Consider the following 18,159-nt stretch of genomic DNA (forward strand, 5'->3'; position numbering starts at 1 on the left):
TTTTCTTTTGGAATCCTTTCAAGGGTTGCAAAAGCAGTAATTATCTTCATCTCCTCCATATGTGGAGTATGACAATTTTATTATGTCTTTCTTTACATTGATATTCACAGTAAAGCAACATGATTGCCAAAGCCAAAGAATTGCACAGGTTCTTCTACACACACATGCGGACACACTAGTCTGCTGACATCACATAATTCCTAGCATACTACATTGCCACCCAAGGTGAAGTTAATAAGGGGTCTTGTTTTATAAAAAATAAATCTCCCTCTTGCTGAACTTGGGGTGGTGGTGCATGTGTTCCTCAAGCTCGGGTCCTCTACAAGACACTTGGGAGTTTGACGGTTCGGCGGATTATTTAGCTGTTCCTAGGACTGCACTTTTCTGGGCAGAGACCTCTGATGTTAAGCTTTAAAGCTTCTTATGCTCCTATTACCACTGGGAGCACTTTGACCTTTACCTTCCACATCTGCTGCAGCTGTTCCTTCAGCCCCTGGTCCTTTGCTATTTATTAACAATCATTCTTTCTGATGTTGTCTACTGGGATTGCCAGATCCATCACTACATCCACCTTTGTTGGTGTCTCCTATCAGGAGTTGGAGACTTCGAGTCTATAATAAACATAGATGATCCCATACACTATCCCAGCTACTTGGTTCTGCCTCCTCTGCATCTTTTTTCCTCTTCCTTTGTGATGGATAGTCTCTGGGGTAAGTTTGGACATTCTGCAGCTTGGGTCCTTCTGACTGTGGTAGACTCCTCATACACTCTGTGTCTGTGCTGTCCTTTATGCTGTCCTTTTCTAGCCACTGGTAGGATGTCTTGTCAGCCCCTTCCTCTATCTGATGGCACAGTTCCTCCTTCTGTTCCTCATCATTGACTGTCTGAGTGCCTGAGGCACTCATCTCAGGGGACTATCTTCCAGATGTATTCATAGATGCTCTGTGTTTTTTCAAGGATTTAGGTTATGACGCTAATAAATCTTCACCCTCTCTCTTTCTGGTGCTCGTAGAGCCTCAGAGTGCTGGACTCTGGGTTAAAACCTCAATGAATTGTGAGGAGTTTTTGCGTCTTGACATCAGTGGCATCTATGTCTCCTGTGGCCAGCTTAGTATTCCAGGTGAGTATCTGATGACTCATAGGGCTTATTTATTGATGGCTCAGATCCTATTCCTACCATTCAGCTGGCTTCTGAGCACCTGTCTTACTTTCTGGATGTATTTGGCTACGGTTGACCTTCTTGCATCTTGATCATAGTTCCAGTTGGCCTGTGGGATACACAGGTACGTGAAGCTGTTCTATAAAATGTCCGCTATCCTGCCTTCACCCTTGAGTCTGAATTATATAATGTCAACAAACTCTATGAAGAGTGATAATATAGATAAGATATCCCACCTATAAATGTGAGCGCAGGAGATGCCACTTATTTCAGTTTGTGCACACTCACACTTTCCAGACACAAAATGTCATCGAGCAACAAAAGTAAAAAACAAAAAGATTTACGTATTCTGGAATAAATCGCTAGTTTGTTGACTTATGCTTTGGAGGCAACATCCAACTTTTGGATGATGGGTACAGTTGTTTCTCACACTAATCATTGTTTACGAATAAAGATACATTTTAAGAAGCTCTTGTAAAGCAATCTGTTGGTTTCGAGATTGCATTTAGGAAATGCCATCTATCTTTTGCTCTCCATTCACACTGTTTATCTGCATGCAACCAAAACTGGACTACAAGCAGACCACATGTGGAAACAGGAGTGCTTCAACAGAAAAGAGTCAGAGTGTGTTTAATTTATTCCAGTGGACGGCTGCCATTTCCTGCCAGGTAATAAATAATTCAAAAGCACATTAATTCTCATAGTAATGAACATGCACTACATGCCACATGAAACTGTGGTATTTTACATGTCCTGTATGTTGAGTATTACAGTAGGAAGAGGAGTCAGTAACAGTTGGTTTCTATACCTCCTTATTAACTGCAATCAGCTAACAACTGAAATGTGAATTTGCCCCTAATGAGATTTCTCAAACTCAAAGCAGAGTAATTTTTGTACTAATTCAAGTTTAAAGGCATTTAGTAGAGAGATTAGCTATATAATTCCATTTACTTTGGCTAAAGCCAATAAAGCAGCTGCAACAGATCTATAAGTTTTAATCCATCAATAATTAAAACATACTAATGTGTGTGTGCACTGAAAATAAGAATGATGCTCTTATTCCTCATAACAAATCCTAATAAAACACACTTCATTACACCAGGAATAGCTGATAGCCAACGCTCATCAATCTTTCAGGACCAATATCCGGCTGAAGCTCTGCTGGAAAGCAATGGGCTTTGGGATAGAGTTGGACTCGAACAACAAGCAAAACAGGCTATAACATCACTGTGCAGCCGTGCACTAATTCCAGTACATAATTTACAAGTATCAAAGAAAAGTCAAGGTTTTTCTCATTCAGAGGATGAATAGCAAATCTAATGGTGAGTGGCAAACTAGAAGAACCTGCCATTTAGCTCACCTCAAGCCTATTCTCAGTCAGATGTAACACAGTTATAGAAAAGGATTTCCTGAATGAACAATTTTTCCTGAACAAACCTTGAAAGCTTTCCATATGGCTACAGGGCTTAAAATCCTCTTGTTCAGATTTTCTCCTAGCTGCACAGGGAATTAGCTGTGACTGTGTCATATATATCATTGCGTGCACAACCAGGCAAAGGATATTTGATGAATGGGATTTTAGTCATTGTTTCCTTCCTCATCTATCTTTCATCATAACTTACATAAATGTTTCTATGAACTGAGCCAATCTGACTATGCCTTGAATATTATGTTTCTTTCATGCATGTTCAAACTAAACACCATTTATCAGCAAGCAGGAGTTACTGCTTGCACAGCAGATGGCAAATCGTCATGGATACAGGTCTCGCAGTTGATGAGTAGTTTGCACAGCATCACTTGGCAATTTCTCACTGCACAACTCAGTGGTAGTGAAAATCAGTGTTTAAAATATCCAACTGAGAACTGCTCTTCCTCCACAATCAAGCCAAAAAGTCCAAAGGCAGTTTGTTTAAAAATAAATAAATAAATAAAAAAGCTAAAAAAACAAAACATGGTGAACATAGAGTACATTGCTAACAGTTCTATCACAAATTGGCACTGCCTGTTTATCATTCTCTAGACGTTGATGAAGACTTTTCTGGTACGGACGTTTCAGTAAGCATTGTCAAAGAACAGGAAAATATCTGGACACATTCTTGGCAGTACATATTAACAACAATTTGAATACTAATACAATCTTTTGTTTCTGATCATATCATAACTTTTGCGTAGCCTCCAGCTTTCACTGGCTGGACCTGTAGTAACTGCTTGATGGATATCTCAGTGGTTTCCAACAGATGCTGGAACCTTTTTGCACACATGAGGGGCTGAACCATTCCACACTAAGTCAGTGGTTACTGGTCAGTAACAAATTGCCATAAAACATGCCAGAAAGTTCTTTAGCAAACTGAATCTATTTCTGTTTTTAAAGGAGCGGAGACTATTATGGTTAGTTCACTAGTTTCTGAGAACTTTACATTTAACTTTTGTGACTAAAGGATTAATTAGCCAACAAGCATATTAGACTCTATCATATATCAGAAAATTCAGGCAGTTTTTGACAACTGTTAAAAGCCATAGTAATCTCTGCCTATGACTATTTTTACATGAAGGCAAGGGAGGAAATTTCTGAATGCTTAAGCATGCTTAAATTATTTTCACGTTTTTTAATCCCTTTTGAGAAAAGTTTGCATAAATAGTCTGTGTGGCAGAACATTATATTTGCTAAAATGTAATCTTAAAACTATCTTCTAATGAAATGTAAGCTTTTTATTATCTCTATCTCCTTACTTAAATGAGTGAACAGGAAACCTTGGCAAAAGATTGCATGTTGCCTACAGAGGCTAATCAGCAGGCTAGCCTTTGAATGTCTAGATGGATGATGCAGAGACAGTCTTCTTCAACAATTTTACATTACTATAAGCATGATTTTTTCTTTCTGCTGTCCGTTTTCTTTCAGGTTAGTGTCTCATCATAGAACTCTACACCCTAACATATTACATTTTAGGGTAAAGAATGGATCACAAGTCCTCTGAGCCTGTCTAATAAGCGATACCCTTGCAAAACCCTACTTTTACACGGACAAGTCTTTCGCGGCCCACAGCTTGGGACATTATCCAATTAAGGAGGAATCAGCTAGGTCAATTTGCCCTTCTCTACCTTGATGGCTACACGTTCTCCTGCATGCTAATGTCTCGGAGGTGAGCTGTGACAGCGGCCGATGACTAATGCAAGGCCGTGGGTGCCTCAGAGGTAAGCTCTGGATGATGACCCTTTCAGCACTATCAGCAGCATCACAGGTCAACAGGCTAACGACATTTAGCACAGATAAGATTCACAGTCATGGTGATAATGATAACACCAGGCCTATCATACGCAGTGTGACGGAGTGCTCAAGCAAACAGGGCGAAATGCCATCAGCAAAATGTCAACGCATGACTTGGGTCTCTGAAGGCGCTGAAGGCAACTGCTCTCCAGCTCTCAATTACCTGATGAAATATGAATGAATATTAGTTGTAATTTGGGACGAGACTTCTGGGTTTTACATTTTTTTTATATGATACATTTGGATAAATCCAACTTTATGGCCAGTAACAGCCAGAAGGAGAGAGATAATTCTTATTCAGTCGAGTTGAGGTAAGTTATCAAGACATACCACAGTGATCTATGTTTTGCTCCAGCAGGCTACAGGCAATGCTCCATGTTGTGCATTATTGACTCTGGTAAACATATTCCTCCCAGTGCCAGAATTTCCCCTGTTGATTGGCCCGTAATGGTTGTCTCAGTTCCTGTTACAAGGTGCAGAGCCTATTTAAAAGTGAAAAGCCTATAAATGACCTTGGCACAGTATCATTACCTTTTTATAGCCTGCTTTCTGCCTTTGTGATGTAGTTAAAGTCTTCTGCTGTAAATTATCAGGTCCACTTTCACAGGTGACTTCAAGTCTATATCTTGTGCTCTGCAAAGCAGACTAAAGTCACCTGTCAGTGATCTCACACATCAGTCATGTCAGTGATAGCAGAGCAGAAGGAACAGAGCTCAGTAGTTACACGCATATATTAAATGTCTTTTTGACCTGACAGTGTTTACTCAACATCCAATGCATGCAGATGTAAGAATTAGGTTTGCAAATGCAGACAAGATATGTACAAACACTTCATCACCTTGCTGGATTGTTATCTGCCTTGGGGCAAATTTCCTGGCTTTGCAGCTAATTAGTGTTATTCATCCATCAGTTAAACCCAGTGTACACAGCTCCTAATTAACATTAAAGGAGTTTGAAGGCCCTCAGAGGAGCAGCAATACAGATACTGACTGCAAGCAAACACCGATATTTAAACTATATATACACTCAACAAAAATATAAACGCAACACCTTTGTTACTGCTCCCATTCCCCATGGGATGGACGTAGAGACCTAAAATTCATTCCAGATACACAATATAACCATCCCTCCCAAACAGTGGTCACAAATCAGTCCAAATGTGTGGTAGTGGGCACATCTGCTATATTGAGATAATCCATCCCACCTCAGGTGTGCCACATCAGGATGCTGATCTGACATCATGAGTAGTGCACAGGTGTACCTCAGACTGCCCACAACAAAAGGCCACCCTGGAATGTGCAGTTTTGTCTCACAGCAAAATGCCACAGATGCCACAAGCAATGAGGGAGCGTGCAATTGGCATGCTGACAGCAGGAATGTCAACCAGATCTGTCGCCCGTGCATTGAATGTTCATTTCTCAACCATAAGCCGCCTCCACAGGCGTTTCAGAGAATATGGCAGCACATCCAACCGGCCTCACAACCGCAGACCTCGTGTAACCACACCAGCCCAGGACCTCCACATCCAGCAGGTTCACCTCCAAGATCGTCTGAGACCAGCCACCCAGACAGCTGCTGGAACAATTGGTTTGCACAACCAAACAATTTCTGCACAAACTGTCAGAAACCGTCTCAGGGACGCTCAACTGCATGCTCGTCGTCCTCATCGGGGTCTTGACCTGACTCCAGCTCGTCGCCGTAACAGACTTGTGTGGGCAAATGCTCACATTCGATGGCGTCTGGCACGTTGGAGAGGTGTGCGCTTCACGGATGAATCATGGTTCACATTGTTCAGGGCAGATGGCAGCTGAGAATGTCCCAGTTCTTGCATGGCCAGCATACTCACCGGACATGTCACCCATTGAGCATGTTCAGGATGTGCTTGACCGGCGTATACGACAGCGTGTACCAGTTCCCACGAATATCCAACAACCTCGCACAGCCATTGAAGTGGAGTGGACCAACATTCCACAGGCCACAATTGACAATCTGATAGACTCCACGCGACGATGTGTTGCACTGCATGAGGCAAATGGTGGTCACACCAGATACTGACCGGTTCTGGGTCCCCAGACCCCCAATAGCGCAAAAAACTGCACATTCCAGGGTGGCCTTTTGTTGTGGGCAGTCTGAGGTACACCTGTGCACTACTCATGATGTCAGATCAGCATCCTGATGTGGCACACCTGTGAGGTGGGATGGATTATCTCAATATAGCAGATGTGCCCACTACCACACATTTGGACTGATTTGTGACCACTGTTTGGGAGGGATGGTTATATTGTGTATCTGGAATGAATTTTAGGTCTCTACGTCCAACCCATGGGGAATGGGAGCAGTAACAAAGGTGTTGCGTTTATATTTTTGTTGAGTGTATATATTTTGTTGAAGGTAATTTTGAACAACTTTGGCTGGAATTGCTCAGCTCTCCCCCAAAACCAACAAAGGCAGAGAAGGAGAGAGAGATGCTGAAGGATTATTCTGATAGCATCCAGGATGGGCTTCCACACGGTTTTTACACAACCTGTAACCCAACAAAACAATATCTTTATCTGATGGTGTTCTCCATTACCTTGGGAGTAATTGGATGTGACAAGACAATTATCAGATGGAAGCTTAGGGAAAGGTAGATCAACACACTGCTTACTCACTTTTGCGCTTGTGATCAAACCACATAAAACTCTTAGAAATGCATAGTAGACAAAGTGTCACCCTAATTGCAAATCCATGCCTATTACTTCAATCTAGCTGGAAAGGCATCTATTGCCTGTTTGCGGCTGCTGAGCTACAGCTAGACAAACAGTCAATTTCTGTTACATAAAATGTGGGTACTTACTATTATTGCTGTTGTCGTCCACCAGGATTATCTCTTTGAGCAGGTGGGAAGGTGTCCTGTTGACGGCAGAGTGAATAGACCGCAGAATGACAGACAAGGCTTCATTCACAAAAATGAACACAATGCTCACTTGAGGGAGGTTCAAGGGATAAGTAATGTTTCTGCACCTGTGGAGGACAAATAACAAATAAGAGGCAACGTTTAGACCTTCAGCTTGTCTAAATGATTAACAGACACGTTTGACACTATCCCGCTTGAGAGTGAGATATTGTCAGGTTTCTTGCCAAAGTGTCTTCTTGGCAGACTATCAGAACCTTATATCCGATTATCAACGCATAAATGTTGTCACTGGTTTATGGTTAATCTAACAAATACAGGTGCTAGTGCACTGCTGGTGCTCTGCAAGGCAGAGGGAAAAGAAAAGTGGTAAGGTCTGTCATCAATCTCCCGCTCCTCTCTTTCTCTTTCAAAACACTGTTTTCTGTCACCACATGTTGACATTTGCATTGTGAATAATGAGTCCAGCTTCTTCTCCTGAAAGGAAACTAAATGTCTGTTTCCAAGATTTGCAGAAAGAGGAAGCTGCACAAAATGCCAATAAAAGTCCGGGAAACATAGCTTTCAGTCTGAACAGAGGTATTTTTAAATGACCCAGGTGTTTATCTGTGTGGTTCTATGGCTCCTGTGTTCACAGACAACTACCTCAATAACAACAGTAGCAAAATTAGTTAAAACCTCCCCATAATATCCTCTAGAAATGAACATTTAATTTAATTAAAAAGAAGAGAATTGGGTTAGGACTGTGTTATTTTATTTGCTTCTACACCACTCAGAAAAATTCAACAACTGTCCATGCTCATCGTGCTCTCCTTTCTTTTTGTATCTGCAGAAAGCCATGGCTCAGGCATAATGTTTGGGAAATGTGAAACAGAGACACAAAACATGCGTGATTAATGTCTCCCCTGGAACTGTCTCAATGAGTGTGCAGAGCCAGTGTCAGTAAGAATGAATGTTCTGAATTGAGTTCAGAGAAGAAAATGTCCAAAAGTTCTTTAAGCTGTGTAAACCTTTGCACTATATCGCCATTTATTCTCCACCATGGAGCCATCTACATATGTCTGGTCCCAAACGTGATGATGTGATGTAATTTTTTCCCTGATTTTTGTTTGGAATAACTTGTGTGATCACATTTTTTGGACTGTGGAGTGGCCTTCATTAAATTGTCATCGCTAAGAAGGTGCACAATCACGTTTGGTGATGTGAATGATTCTTGTGTTGTGTCCATTTAAGTGCTTGCTCACAGGGGAATTTCTTGATTGTTGGGGTTTTCTCCAGAATAGTAGTCTTTACCTTTGACTGTTGGGATAAATATGTATTACAGCTGCCCCAGCACCTTTAAATGGGCGATTTGTAACAGATATTTGTAGAGTAAGAATTGCCCTTTGACAACCCCAGTTAAAACTGCATTTTTCTTGCATCTATAACATAATTCACTCATTAGTAGGTAGTGAGTGGTGTTGCATGCTTTAGGCAAAAGTAAACTCTTCATTGGGTTTCAATTACTGAGGCAGTGTTTTTCCATGTGACCTTGTAAATTCTTTGTCACTTCAAAGTGATTTTTCATTAGAGCTAAAAATCAGAACACAATGCCAGTGTAGATTTCTTTAGCCAGTACATGGATGTTTACAGTGAGATTAGAGACAAAAACCATCAGGTAATTCTTAGTTAATCATCTGTTTATCATCAGTATTAGATTTTAAAAATGTTTAATGTTTTTTTTTAACACAAATAACAAAGATTTGATTCTGTTATAGATTTTTTAACATTGCATAGTTTTGTGATGTTTTATAGTTTAGTGGGTGAATTACAGAAATGCAGTTTTCCAAATAGAAAATAGAAAATAAAAATTTTAAGAACAATATTTGCCAGTTCAGGATTTTTATTTTTTTGTTTGGTCAATTGCTGTGGCCCATAAATTTAGAACAGATGTTCATGGTCCCCACAGGATGACTCCATTTACTTTTCACTGCCAAGCTGCAACCTCCAGGGCTTATAAAGGAAGCTAAAGACAAAGTGCTAATTTAAGCTCCTTCAAAGCTTCCAAATATGAATCAATCCCCAAAAACTCCAATATCAAAACCCCCAACTTCAAAGTAAAAATAACTGCCTGAAGAAAATGGGCCTTTAATTTTTCCCTTCATACTTTCATAACAACTATGAAAGTATGAAAGGGAACATTTTAGTTCACTTAATATCAAAAGTTATATTAATATTAAGCGATTAAGTAGTATTAATATTAAGGCTTCAAGATAGGGGTGTGGTTATTCTGACCGCTTTGACTGATGGGTGAATTTGACCTCTGTGTTTGTGGTGTTGTATCTACTCTGTGGTACAACCTGTCCAATACATCTGCGCTCCAGTTTTAATGAGTGAAATTCTAGTGTTTTATTAATCTCTTCATTAAGCTGCACTACAATTACCAGATAACCGGTCAATATGCAAGTTGTGAGCACTTATGTTTTGTGTTTGTGTTTCTTTAATTAGGAAGTATTTTTTTGTAGTTTTTAAATAAATTTTAAGATGACATTGCCCGTACTTCTTGTTTTCATTCAGTTTTAATAAGAAAGCTAAAATTTATCCCACAAAAGGGATTCCTGTATGTGGGAACTGTTTTGAATGTGCCGGAAGTTTTACATATGAGCAGTAATCTCTCACAAATAACTCTAAGCTATTACATTTCAAGGGCCAATATATTAAAATAAATGCATGTACAAATTTATAGACATAATGCACACATGTAAACATATCTTTTGTTTGGTTAATTAACCAAATCATCCACATCACTGCCAATCAGCCTCTATTCTGCTTTCTTACTGCTCTTTTGTCATTCTACTGTTCAGACTCCTCCCCGTTTCTGTCTCTTACCCTGACCTTCGATGCCACCAAGCCTAGTCCTGTCTGAATTTCTATCACTGCTAGGATTCTGTTCTGCTATGATGACTCATTGGAGTCTATTTTTTTGCAAATAGCTTAATTAAACCCTGTATCAGTAGCTAAAAAAGAGAACACAACAATAACTCAAAAAAACATTAATTTAAAACCAAGATATGCAGAAGAGCATCTCTGAATGCACATGTCTAACCTTGAAGCAGATGTTCTACAGCAGCAGAGACCAGAAAGAGAGCCACTCTTGTCAGCTAAAAACAGGAAAGTGAGGCTACAATATACCCAAGCTCACTACAACTGGACAACAGAAAAAGGCTGACTGGTATGACATTTGCACAATAGAGTCAGAATTTGGCATAAAAACATGAAGGCATAGATCCATTCTGCCTTCAGGCTGATTTTGGTGGTGTAATAATGTGGAAGATATTTTCTTGGCACACTTAGGGCCCCTTAGCATTAACTGAGAATGATTTAAACTCCACAGCCTGAGTATTGTTGCTGACCACATCTATCTCTTTATGACTGCAGTGTGACCACAGTACAGTTTTCTGATGGCTGCTCACAGCAGGAAGGCCAACCGTGTTCAAAGTGAATTCAAATTAGTTTCTTGAACATGAAAGCGAGTTCACTGTAATGTGTGGAATGTGCTGGAATGCCATAAAGAATTAAGCCAGTTCTTATGGCAAAAGATGGTCCAACCCAGTATTAGCAAGGTGTACCTACTAAAGTGACCGGTAAATAGACATCATAACTGTGTATGTATCACACGTATCATAATTGTTACATGTGAAAAGTTGCAAAGAATTAGTGAGAAAAACTCATTGTGTTACATTTTAGGATAAATGTACCTGTCTCAAGAACCTGTCACCTGGATTTTGTGTTTCCCTTTGTATAAATAAAGAAGCCCCCAGGATCTACATTGTGTGCCCCATTAGTTTGCACCCATACTCATTAATGTGATAAGTTGCCTTCATCGTTGATACATGTAAAATGTGTATCATACATACATGCATACATATTTTTTAAAATATGTTATTGCATGCTACATCTAATTCAATGCATCTCATTGCAGTGTTTGAACATTTTTGTAATTCAATTCAATTCAATTCAATTTTATTTATATAGCGCCAAATCACAACACAAGTCATAGATACAGAGAAAAACCCAACAATCATATGACTCCCTATGAGCAAGCACTTTGGCAACAGTGGGAAGGAAACCAGTCTTGTACCAGTCTTACCCATCAGGCCTGAGGTCTGCTATTGGCCTGTCTAAAGAGAGACGATCACTGAGGTAGGCATTATATCCATAGTACTGGAACTGCTTCAGAGCCACTCGCCGGTTGTCTGGACTGAGCTCTTGACCCCAGTGAGCAAACAGTGACGAGTCAGAGAATGATGTATCCGGCTGACCATCGTCGTCCTTCCCTGGAGTCTCTATGAGGGATAGAAAGACAAATAACATAAATATTTGTCTACTCCACTCCAACTTGTCAACCTACCTGTGAGGTTTGCATAACTGGATATTTAAGGAACAGTGAAAAAACGATAAGCTAATATAATCCCTATGATTAATGTTGTTTTCCTTGTGTTGTAATGTATGTTTGCAGATGGGGGTGAACTGTTATTTAAAAAGACTGGCTGAGTGTCCTTCAACAGAAATGCTAGAGTTCATGCTGCTGATGAGAAGCTCTGTCATGTCCTTGAACACGAGAAAAAGATTCAGTTTGTCCCAGCAGTTGCTGAGCTGCGCTGTAGCTGACTTTGCTGTTTGACCTACACAGACAGGACAAAGTGAAACCAATTTGCCTACAGCAACAGACACAACCTTTCTTTCATAGTTTTTTCTCCCTTTCCTTTTAAATCCTGTCCTGTCTGGCAGTTTTATCAATCAGAATTATATGCACTGCTGTGCCAAACACATTTTGCTTTTCCAAGACCAGCTCTATAAATTCTCTATAGGCTCCTCTTGTTCATGGTTTATCTGTTTATTTCTTTATTTCTATTTCTGTTATTTCAGTTATTACATTATATGTGGTATACAGTATGACAATGTTTAAGGCAGGACAGGCAAAAAAAAAGAGGAGGGGTTGGGGAAGACATAATGAAAGGATGAAGATCAACTAGAAATGCACAATGTATTGCCAGCTGCTGCACCTGTAAAAAAAACAAAAAACATACAACACCTGGAATGCAAACATTCGAAAATGCACAGGTACATAAAGCAACAATGTATGTGTAGGCTCTAAGTCATCCAGGTCACAGTAATCTAAAGAGCTTGCAAAGAAAATTGACTGGACTTCTTTAAGTTTCTTGAAGACGTTTCACCTCTCAGTTCTAAGACCAAATGGTGGAAAGTCCCAGGTATTTAAGCCTTAGTGGGAGTTGTCCCTTAAGAGGTTCACTGACCCACTATTTATCATGTGCATCATCATATGGGTTAAAAAATTGTGTGGGTCATTATCAGCAGAAGGTTTCGGGCGAAACTACTGTGAGACCTTGCCATCATGTGACTTATTGAGATCAAATTACGCAAGATGTGAGTGGGTGTTAGGTGTGTGGGTGGGACCTCCGAAGATCCGCCAAGATGGAGTCCCACTCAGACAGTATAAACAGTTAGCAGTATAAATTCAGCTGCCTACAACATTTCCAAGAACCTCGCCAACATCCTAGCTCCCCTTCTGGGGAACGCACCCCATCACATCAAAAACTCCACTGACTTCACCAACAAGGTCCAGAAACTTCCCACATAGCAAAATTGTATGGCCCGGATCTGGCCCATACATGGGCCAGCACAGGACCATCAGTGTGTCTGCTGCTGGCCCATGTGTGAACTACCTCTGGCAAACCTGATCTGGGCCACCAAAGGCCCGTCATTCTTTGCGGTATGTGGGCCATGTGTAAGTTGGCCCCAGATGTCAGCCTAATGTGTGCCTTATCAAGCCATGTAATAACAACATGTGTCAGAACATGCAAAACAGTGCAAACGTAACATGACGAAGCTCTATTCAGACAGTGAATGATCTGATTATTATATAGCGCTTTTCTAGTGTCCCGGATTACCCAAAGTACTTTATACGACATGCCACATTTACACAATTTCTCCAAACTCAGTGCTTCCTAACTACATTCACACTCTTGACATGCAGACTGGAGGAGCCAAGGATTGAACCACTAACCTTCTGATCAGTAGGTGACCTGCTCTACCTCTTGAGCTACAGCCACCCACTGGCAAAGATGAGTAAACCATCACTAGGTTTTGGATAAAGTGTACACTCACAAACCTGTCAAACCTGCATTTGAAATGTTGGCTACCATAGCAGTATAGTATTGCAACATGGCATTTGGGTCTTCTAACTAAAATAGGAAAACAGGAACATAAATAGTGCCATCATTGCCAGACCTGGCCCACATCTGGTTGACATACACTCTGCCATGACACCGGTCAGTCAGAAGTGCCAGCTTCAAATTCAAATTCAAATTTTATTTGTCACGTACACAGTCATACACAGTACGATATGTAGTGAAATGCTTGGACAACTGCTCGTGACCTAAAGAAAACAAAAAAGGAAAGGCTATGAATAAGATAGGAAATAAATATGAAAAATTAAAAAGGGTAAATTTAACTAGGAAGGAATAAAATATAAATTAAGGTTAAAAATGAAATAACTGTACAACACAAATTAGAATGAAGGGTAAATTTAACTGGGAAGAATAAGATAAAATATATAAATTAAAGTTGAAAATAAAATAACTGTACAACAAAATACACAATACACAATATAGAACTATATAAGAATGTATGAAGAAATCTAAATATAAATAAATATATACACAATAACAGCAGCTGTACAAGTATTAACCGGAAATGAAGAATATAGTGACCAGTGTTGTGCAAAAACAAAGTCCAGAAAGTCCAGTGTGTGTGTAAGAACTGTATGTGTGGGTCAGTACTGTGTGGTGGTGTGATTGAGAGACCGTATCGCCTGCGGGAAGAAGCTCCTCCTCAGTCTCTCTGTGTTGGTCTTCAGGGAGCGGAATCGCTTTCCTGACCTCAACAGAGAGAACAGTCTGTTGTTGGGATGGCTGAGGTCCTTCACGATCTTCCTGGCCTTGGTCCAGCACCGCCTGCTGTAGATTGAGTGCAGGTCAGGGAGCTCGGAGCGGATGGTGCGCTCAGCTGATTGCACAACCCTCTGTAGAGCTCGTCTGTCCTGCATGGTGCTGTTCCCGAACCAGGTTAAGATGTTTCCCGCCAGGATGCTCTCTATGGTGCACGAGTAAAAGTTCCTGAGCACCTTGGAGGGCAGTTGGAAGTCTCTCAAGCGTCTGAGGTGGTAGAGACGCTGTCGGGCCTTTTTCACCACGGTGTTGATGTGACACCGTGGTTAGTGGTTCAATCCATGACAGGTCCTGCGTGATGTGAACTCCGAGGTATTTGAAGCTGTCCACTCTCTCCACTGGGCACTCGTTGATGACGGGGGTCTGGTAGTTCCTCTCCTGCTTAGTGCTGAAGTCCACTATCAGCTCCTTTGTCTTACTGACGTTTAGAAGGAGGTTGTTCCTCTGGCACCAGTTCTCCAGATTCCTAATCTCCTTCAGGTAGGCCGTCTCGTTGTTATCAGAGATCAGGCCCACCACGACGGTGTCGTCAGCAAACTTGATGATGGTGGTGGAGCTGGTAGTGGCCACACAGTCATATGTGTACAAAGAGTACAGCAGGGGGCTCAGAACACACCCCTGGGGGGCTCCAGTGCTGAGAGTGGTGGAGGCTGAGACATGTCTGCCCATCCTTACTGCCTGTGGTCTGCCAGTTAGGAAGTTGGAGATCCACTGACACATAGATGAGCTGAGTCCCAGATGCTCCAGCTTGGTGGTGAGTGTGGAGGGAATTATGGTATTAAATGCAGAGCTGTAGTCTATGAAGAGCATTTTAACATAATTCCCCCTTCTAGTGTCCAAGTGAGTGAGTGATGTGTGGAGGAGATGAGAGATGGCATCGTCTGTGGAACGATTTGGACGGTAAGCGAACTGTAGTGGGTCCAGTGTGTCTGGTAGTGAAGAAATGATGAAGTCTCTGACCAGGCGTTCAAAGCACTTCATCACTACTGAGGTGAGGGCTACAGGGCGATAGTCATTGAGAGAAGCAGGGTGGGGTTTCTTCGGGACAGGAACAATGATGGACTCTTTGAAGCATGTGGGGATCACCGACTGAGATAGAGAGATGTTGAATATCTCAGTGAACACAGGAGCTAGCTGGTATGCGCAGTCTCTTAGGATACGACCTGGGATGCCGTCTGGTCCTGCTGCTTTCCTGGTGTTCACTCTCTTGAAGGCTCTCCTTACTTCATGCTCGGAGATGACGAGCACGTTTCCGGTGCTGGCAGTATCTTCCTGTCTGCAGCCGTTAGCGCCGCTAACACTAGCATTGTTGGAGACCTTAGCTGCAGCCTCGAAGCGAGCATAGAAAGTGTTCAGCTCGTCTGCCAAAGTCACGGCCGCGTTCGTCATACCGGTTGTTGGTGCTTTATAGTCCGTTATTGTCCTTAGTCCCCGCCACAGGCTCCTAGAGTCACTCTGTTGGAGTTGTGACTCTAGTTTCCTCCCGTAGCGCTGCTTCGCCTCTTTCACCGCCCTCCGCACGTTATATGACGCTTGATGCCAGATCCGGGCCAGACCTGTTTTCTATAGGCCTGGGCCACATAAACCAAACCGCAATCGAGCCAGATATGGCATGCCATCACATAGGCAGTACCATCTATGCCAGGCCTGGCCCATATGTGGATGACATACGTCTTATCATGCCAGAAGTCAGCCAGCAGTGCCGGCTTGGTACCAGATCCGGGCCAGACCTGCTTGCTATGTGGGTTATACTGGATCCAGAAGAAACCATAGTGTCCTTTGATGTGGTTTCACTCGTTACTTGCAGATATACAACTGAGGCAGTGGAGACTGTCAGAAAATGACTAAAGCAAGACAGCTCCTTAAAAGACAGAACCAGCTTTGGCCCTGATCAGATTTGCCCACTGTTAGAGCACTGCCTTACCACCACATATTTTAAATACAGTGAGGGTTTCTACAGACAAAAAACAAGGATGTGCCATGGGCTCCACAGCGTCACCCATTGTGTCCACTGTGAACGATTATCCTTGAAAAGAGGGGATGGCTTGCAGCACCTACTGTCTGCTACCTACAATCCCAGGGCCCCAGGTCGTGCACCTGGACCCACCCAGAAGAGGCGAGCTTTCCTGCCTCTGCCAGAACCTCTGGACAGGTGTGTAGGACCATATATCATGCATACAGTTCTCAGCAGAGTTCTCTTTGCAGTGGGTGCATATGTTTGAGTGTTTAAGGCCCATAAGATTTTCCATATAACATGTTCAAGATTTTTTATCCCTTTCTCATGCCACGATGCAAACTTTAGTATTTTCTTTTCCTGACAGATATCTGGATTGTTCCAAATGTGTGTTAGTTTAAATGGGAAAAATGAACATTTAGTTATTTTTAAGATGTCCCACCAGGCTGTCAGAAAGATTTTTATGTTAAGGCTTTTAAAGCAGTTTTGATGCTTAATACTGGAGCTTATGAAAGGCAAATTAGAGATTTTTACTTTTCCACGGAGTCTAGTGATTTAAACCAAGTAAACCAAGGGATTTATTAGGGATAACTGAGAAAAAATTGTTTATTTTTGGCAAAATCATAATTTTCATGGTGGCAACTGAGAGGCGCCTGGCAGAAACATATATACCTAGATATCTAATATTACCTGACTGTATTGGGGTGGTGGTGTTTTTCAAATTGCAATTCAGAGGCAAAACTGCTGATGGAATAGTATGATATGGATAAGAACTTATCTATAAGTGTGATCGTCTTTCTGAGAGAGGTTTGTGAGTGCCTAAGGAAAAGTAATATATCATCGGCATGCAGGCTTATCTTATGGTCTGTATTTTCAATTTGAACTGGTTTGATAGCTATATTTTGTCAGATTGCTACCACTACTGGCTCAATAAAAATACAAATATTTTTTTAATATTTTAAAATATTTATTTATATATTTTTAAAATATTTATTTTATATTCTGATATAGCAGAAATTCAGAAGGATTAATCTGTGATGAAGTCTTTAAAATATTTATTTATTTGTTGTTGTGATGTTTACGTTTATGTGGTAAATTCCAGCATTCAGGCAAAGCATACATAATGCTGAGTGCTGAGGGAGAAGAGAAAAGATATGAATGGTGACAAGGGAAATAAGTTAATGCAGCCACCCAAGAACCATTTTGAGTAACCTAAATCAACGAACCATCCCCATGGATGGATGGATGGTCTGTCGCAGGGCTAACACATAATGACAAAAAAAAAGAAAAAAATGACAAAAAAGAAAAATTACAGGATAAGATGATTAAACCAGCAATATTTGTTCTACGTAGACATGTCTGTTAGTGGGAAAGGAAAGTGAGAAGGGAAAAGCAGAAAGTGACGTTTGTGTAGATCCAGGTCACCTAGCGTGGTGTTATGATCGCAATAAAGCTGGCTGTTGACACACAGTTTATCAGTGATGAAAGCTCGAGAGCCTTCTTGGATGAATTTCTTTCAGATCTCTAACAGAACCTTGTGTCATTCCAGGATGTCTTTGGAAAACTGGTTGTTGAAGTCTGTTCCTCTTAGCTCCTGGCTGTGGCTCTTCACCAGTTCGTATTTTTTTAAGTGTTCAAATTTGGCCAAGAACGATCAGCTCATCGATTTCCCAAACAATGGACACGAGGGAAGCTGATGTTTTTAACTACATCCTCCAGGTTTCTGGTGAGTGGAAGAAATGACTCACTGTTGTTTCCGGGTCTTCTTCTGCCTTCTCTGGTATTCCTGAAAACACCAAGTTGTCCCTCATGTTGCCGGCCTGGAACCTGATGACAGTTTCCTTGATTTTTTTTCTTTTCTTCTGAGAGTTGGGTCAT

At 41.3% G+C, this 18,159-nt stretch overlaps 1 protein-coding gene across 1 annotated transcript in view; it reads right to left on the reverse strand.

The window, feature by feature from the left end:
• The window catches only part of galnt18b (UDP-N-acetyl-alpha-D-galactosamine:polypeptide N-acetylgalactosaminyltransferase 18b), a 102,091-nt gene that overhangs the window by 50,522 nt on the left and 33,410 nt on the right, over positions 1-18,159 (reverse strand). Inside the window, exons 2-3 of the mRNA XM_026167872.2 lie at positions 11,447-11,642; positions 7,261-7,427 (exon numbers count right to left, since the gene is read on the reverse strand). Coding sequence (XP_026023657.2) covers positions 7,261-7,427; positions 11,447-11,642 — 363 coding nt within the window. The remainder of the gene's footprint in view (positions 1-7,260; positions 7,428-11,446; positions 11,643-18,159) is intronic.

This window comes from Astatotilapia calliptera, chromosome 1, assembly GCF_964374335.1.
Source record: "Astatotilapia calliptera chromosome 1, fAstCal68.1, whole genome shotgun sequence".
Taxonomy (NCBI): Eukaryota; Metazoa; Chordata; class Actinopteri; order Cichliformes; family Cichlidae; genus Astatotilapia; species Astatotilapia calliptera.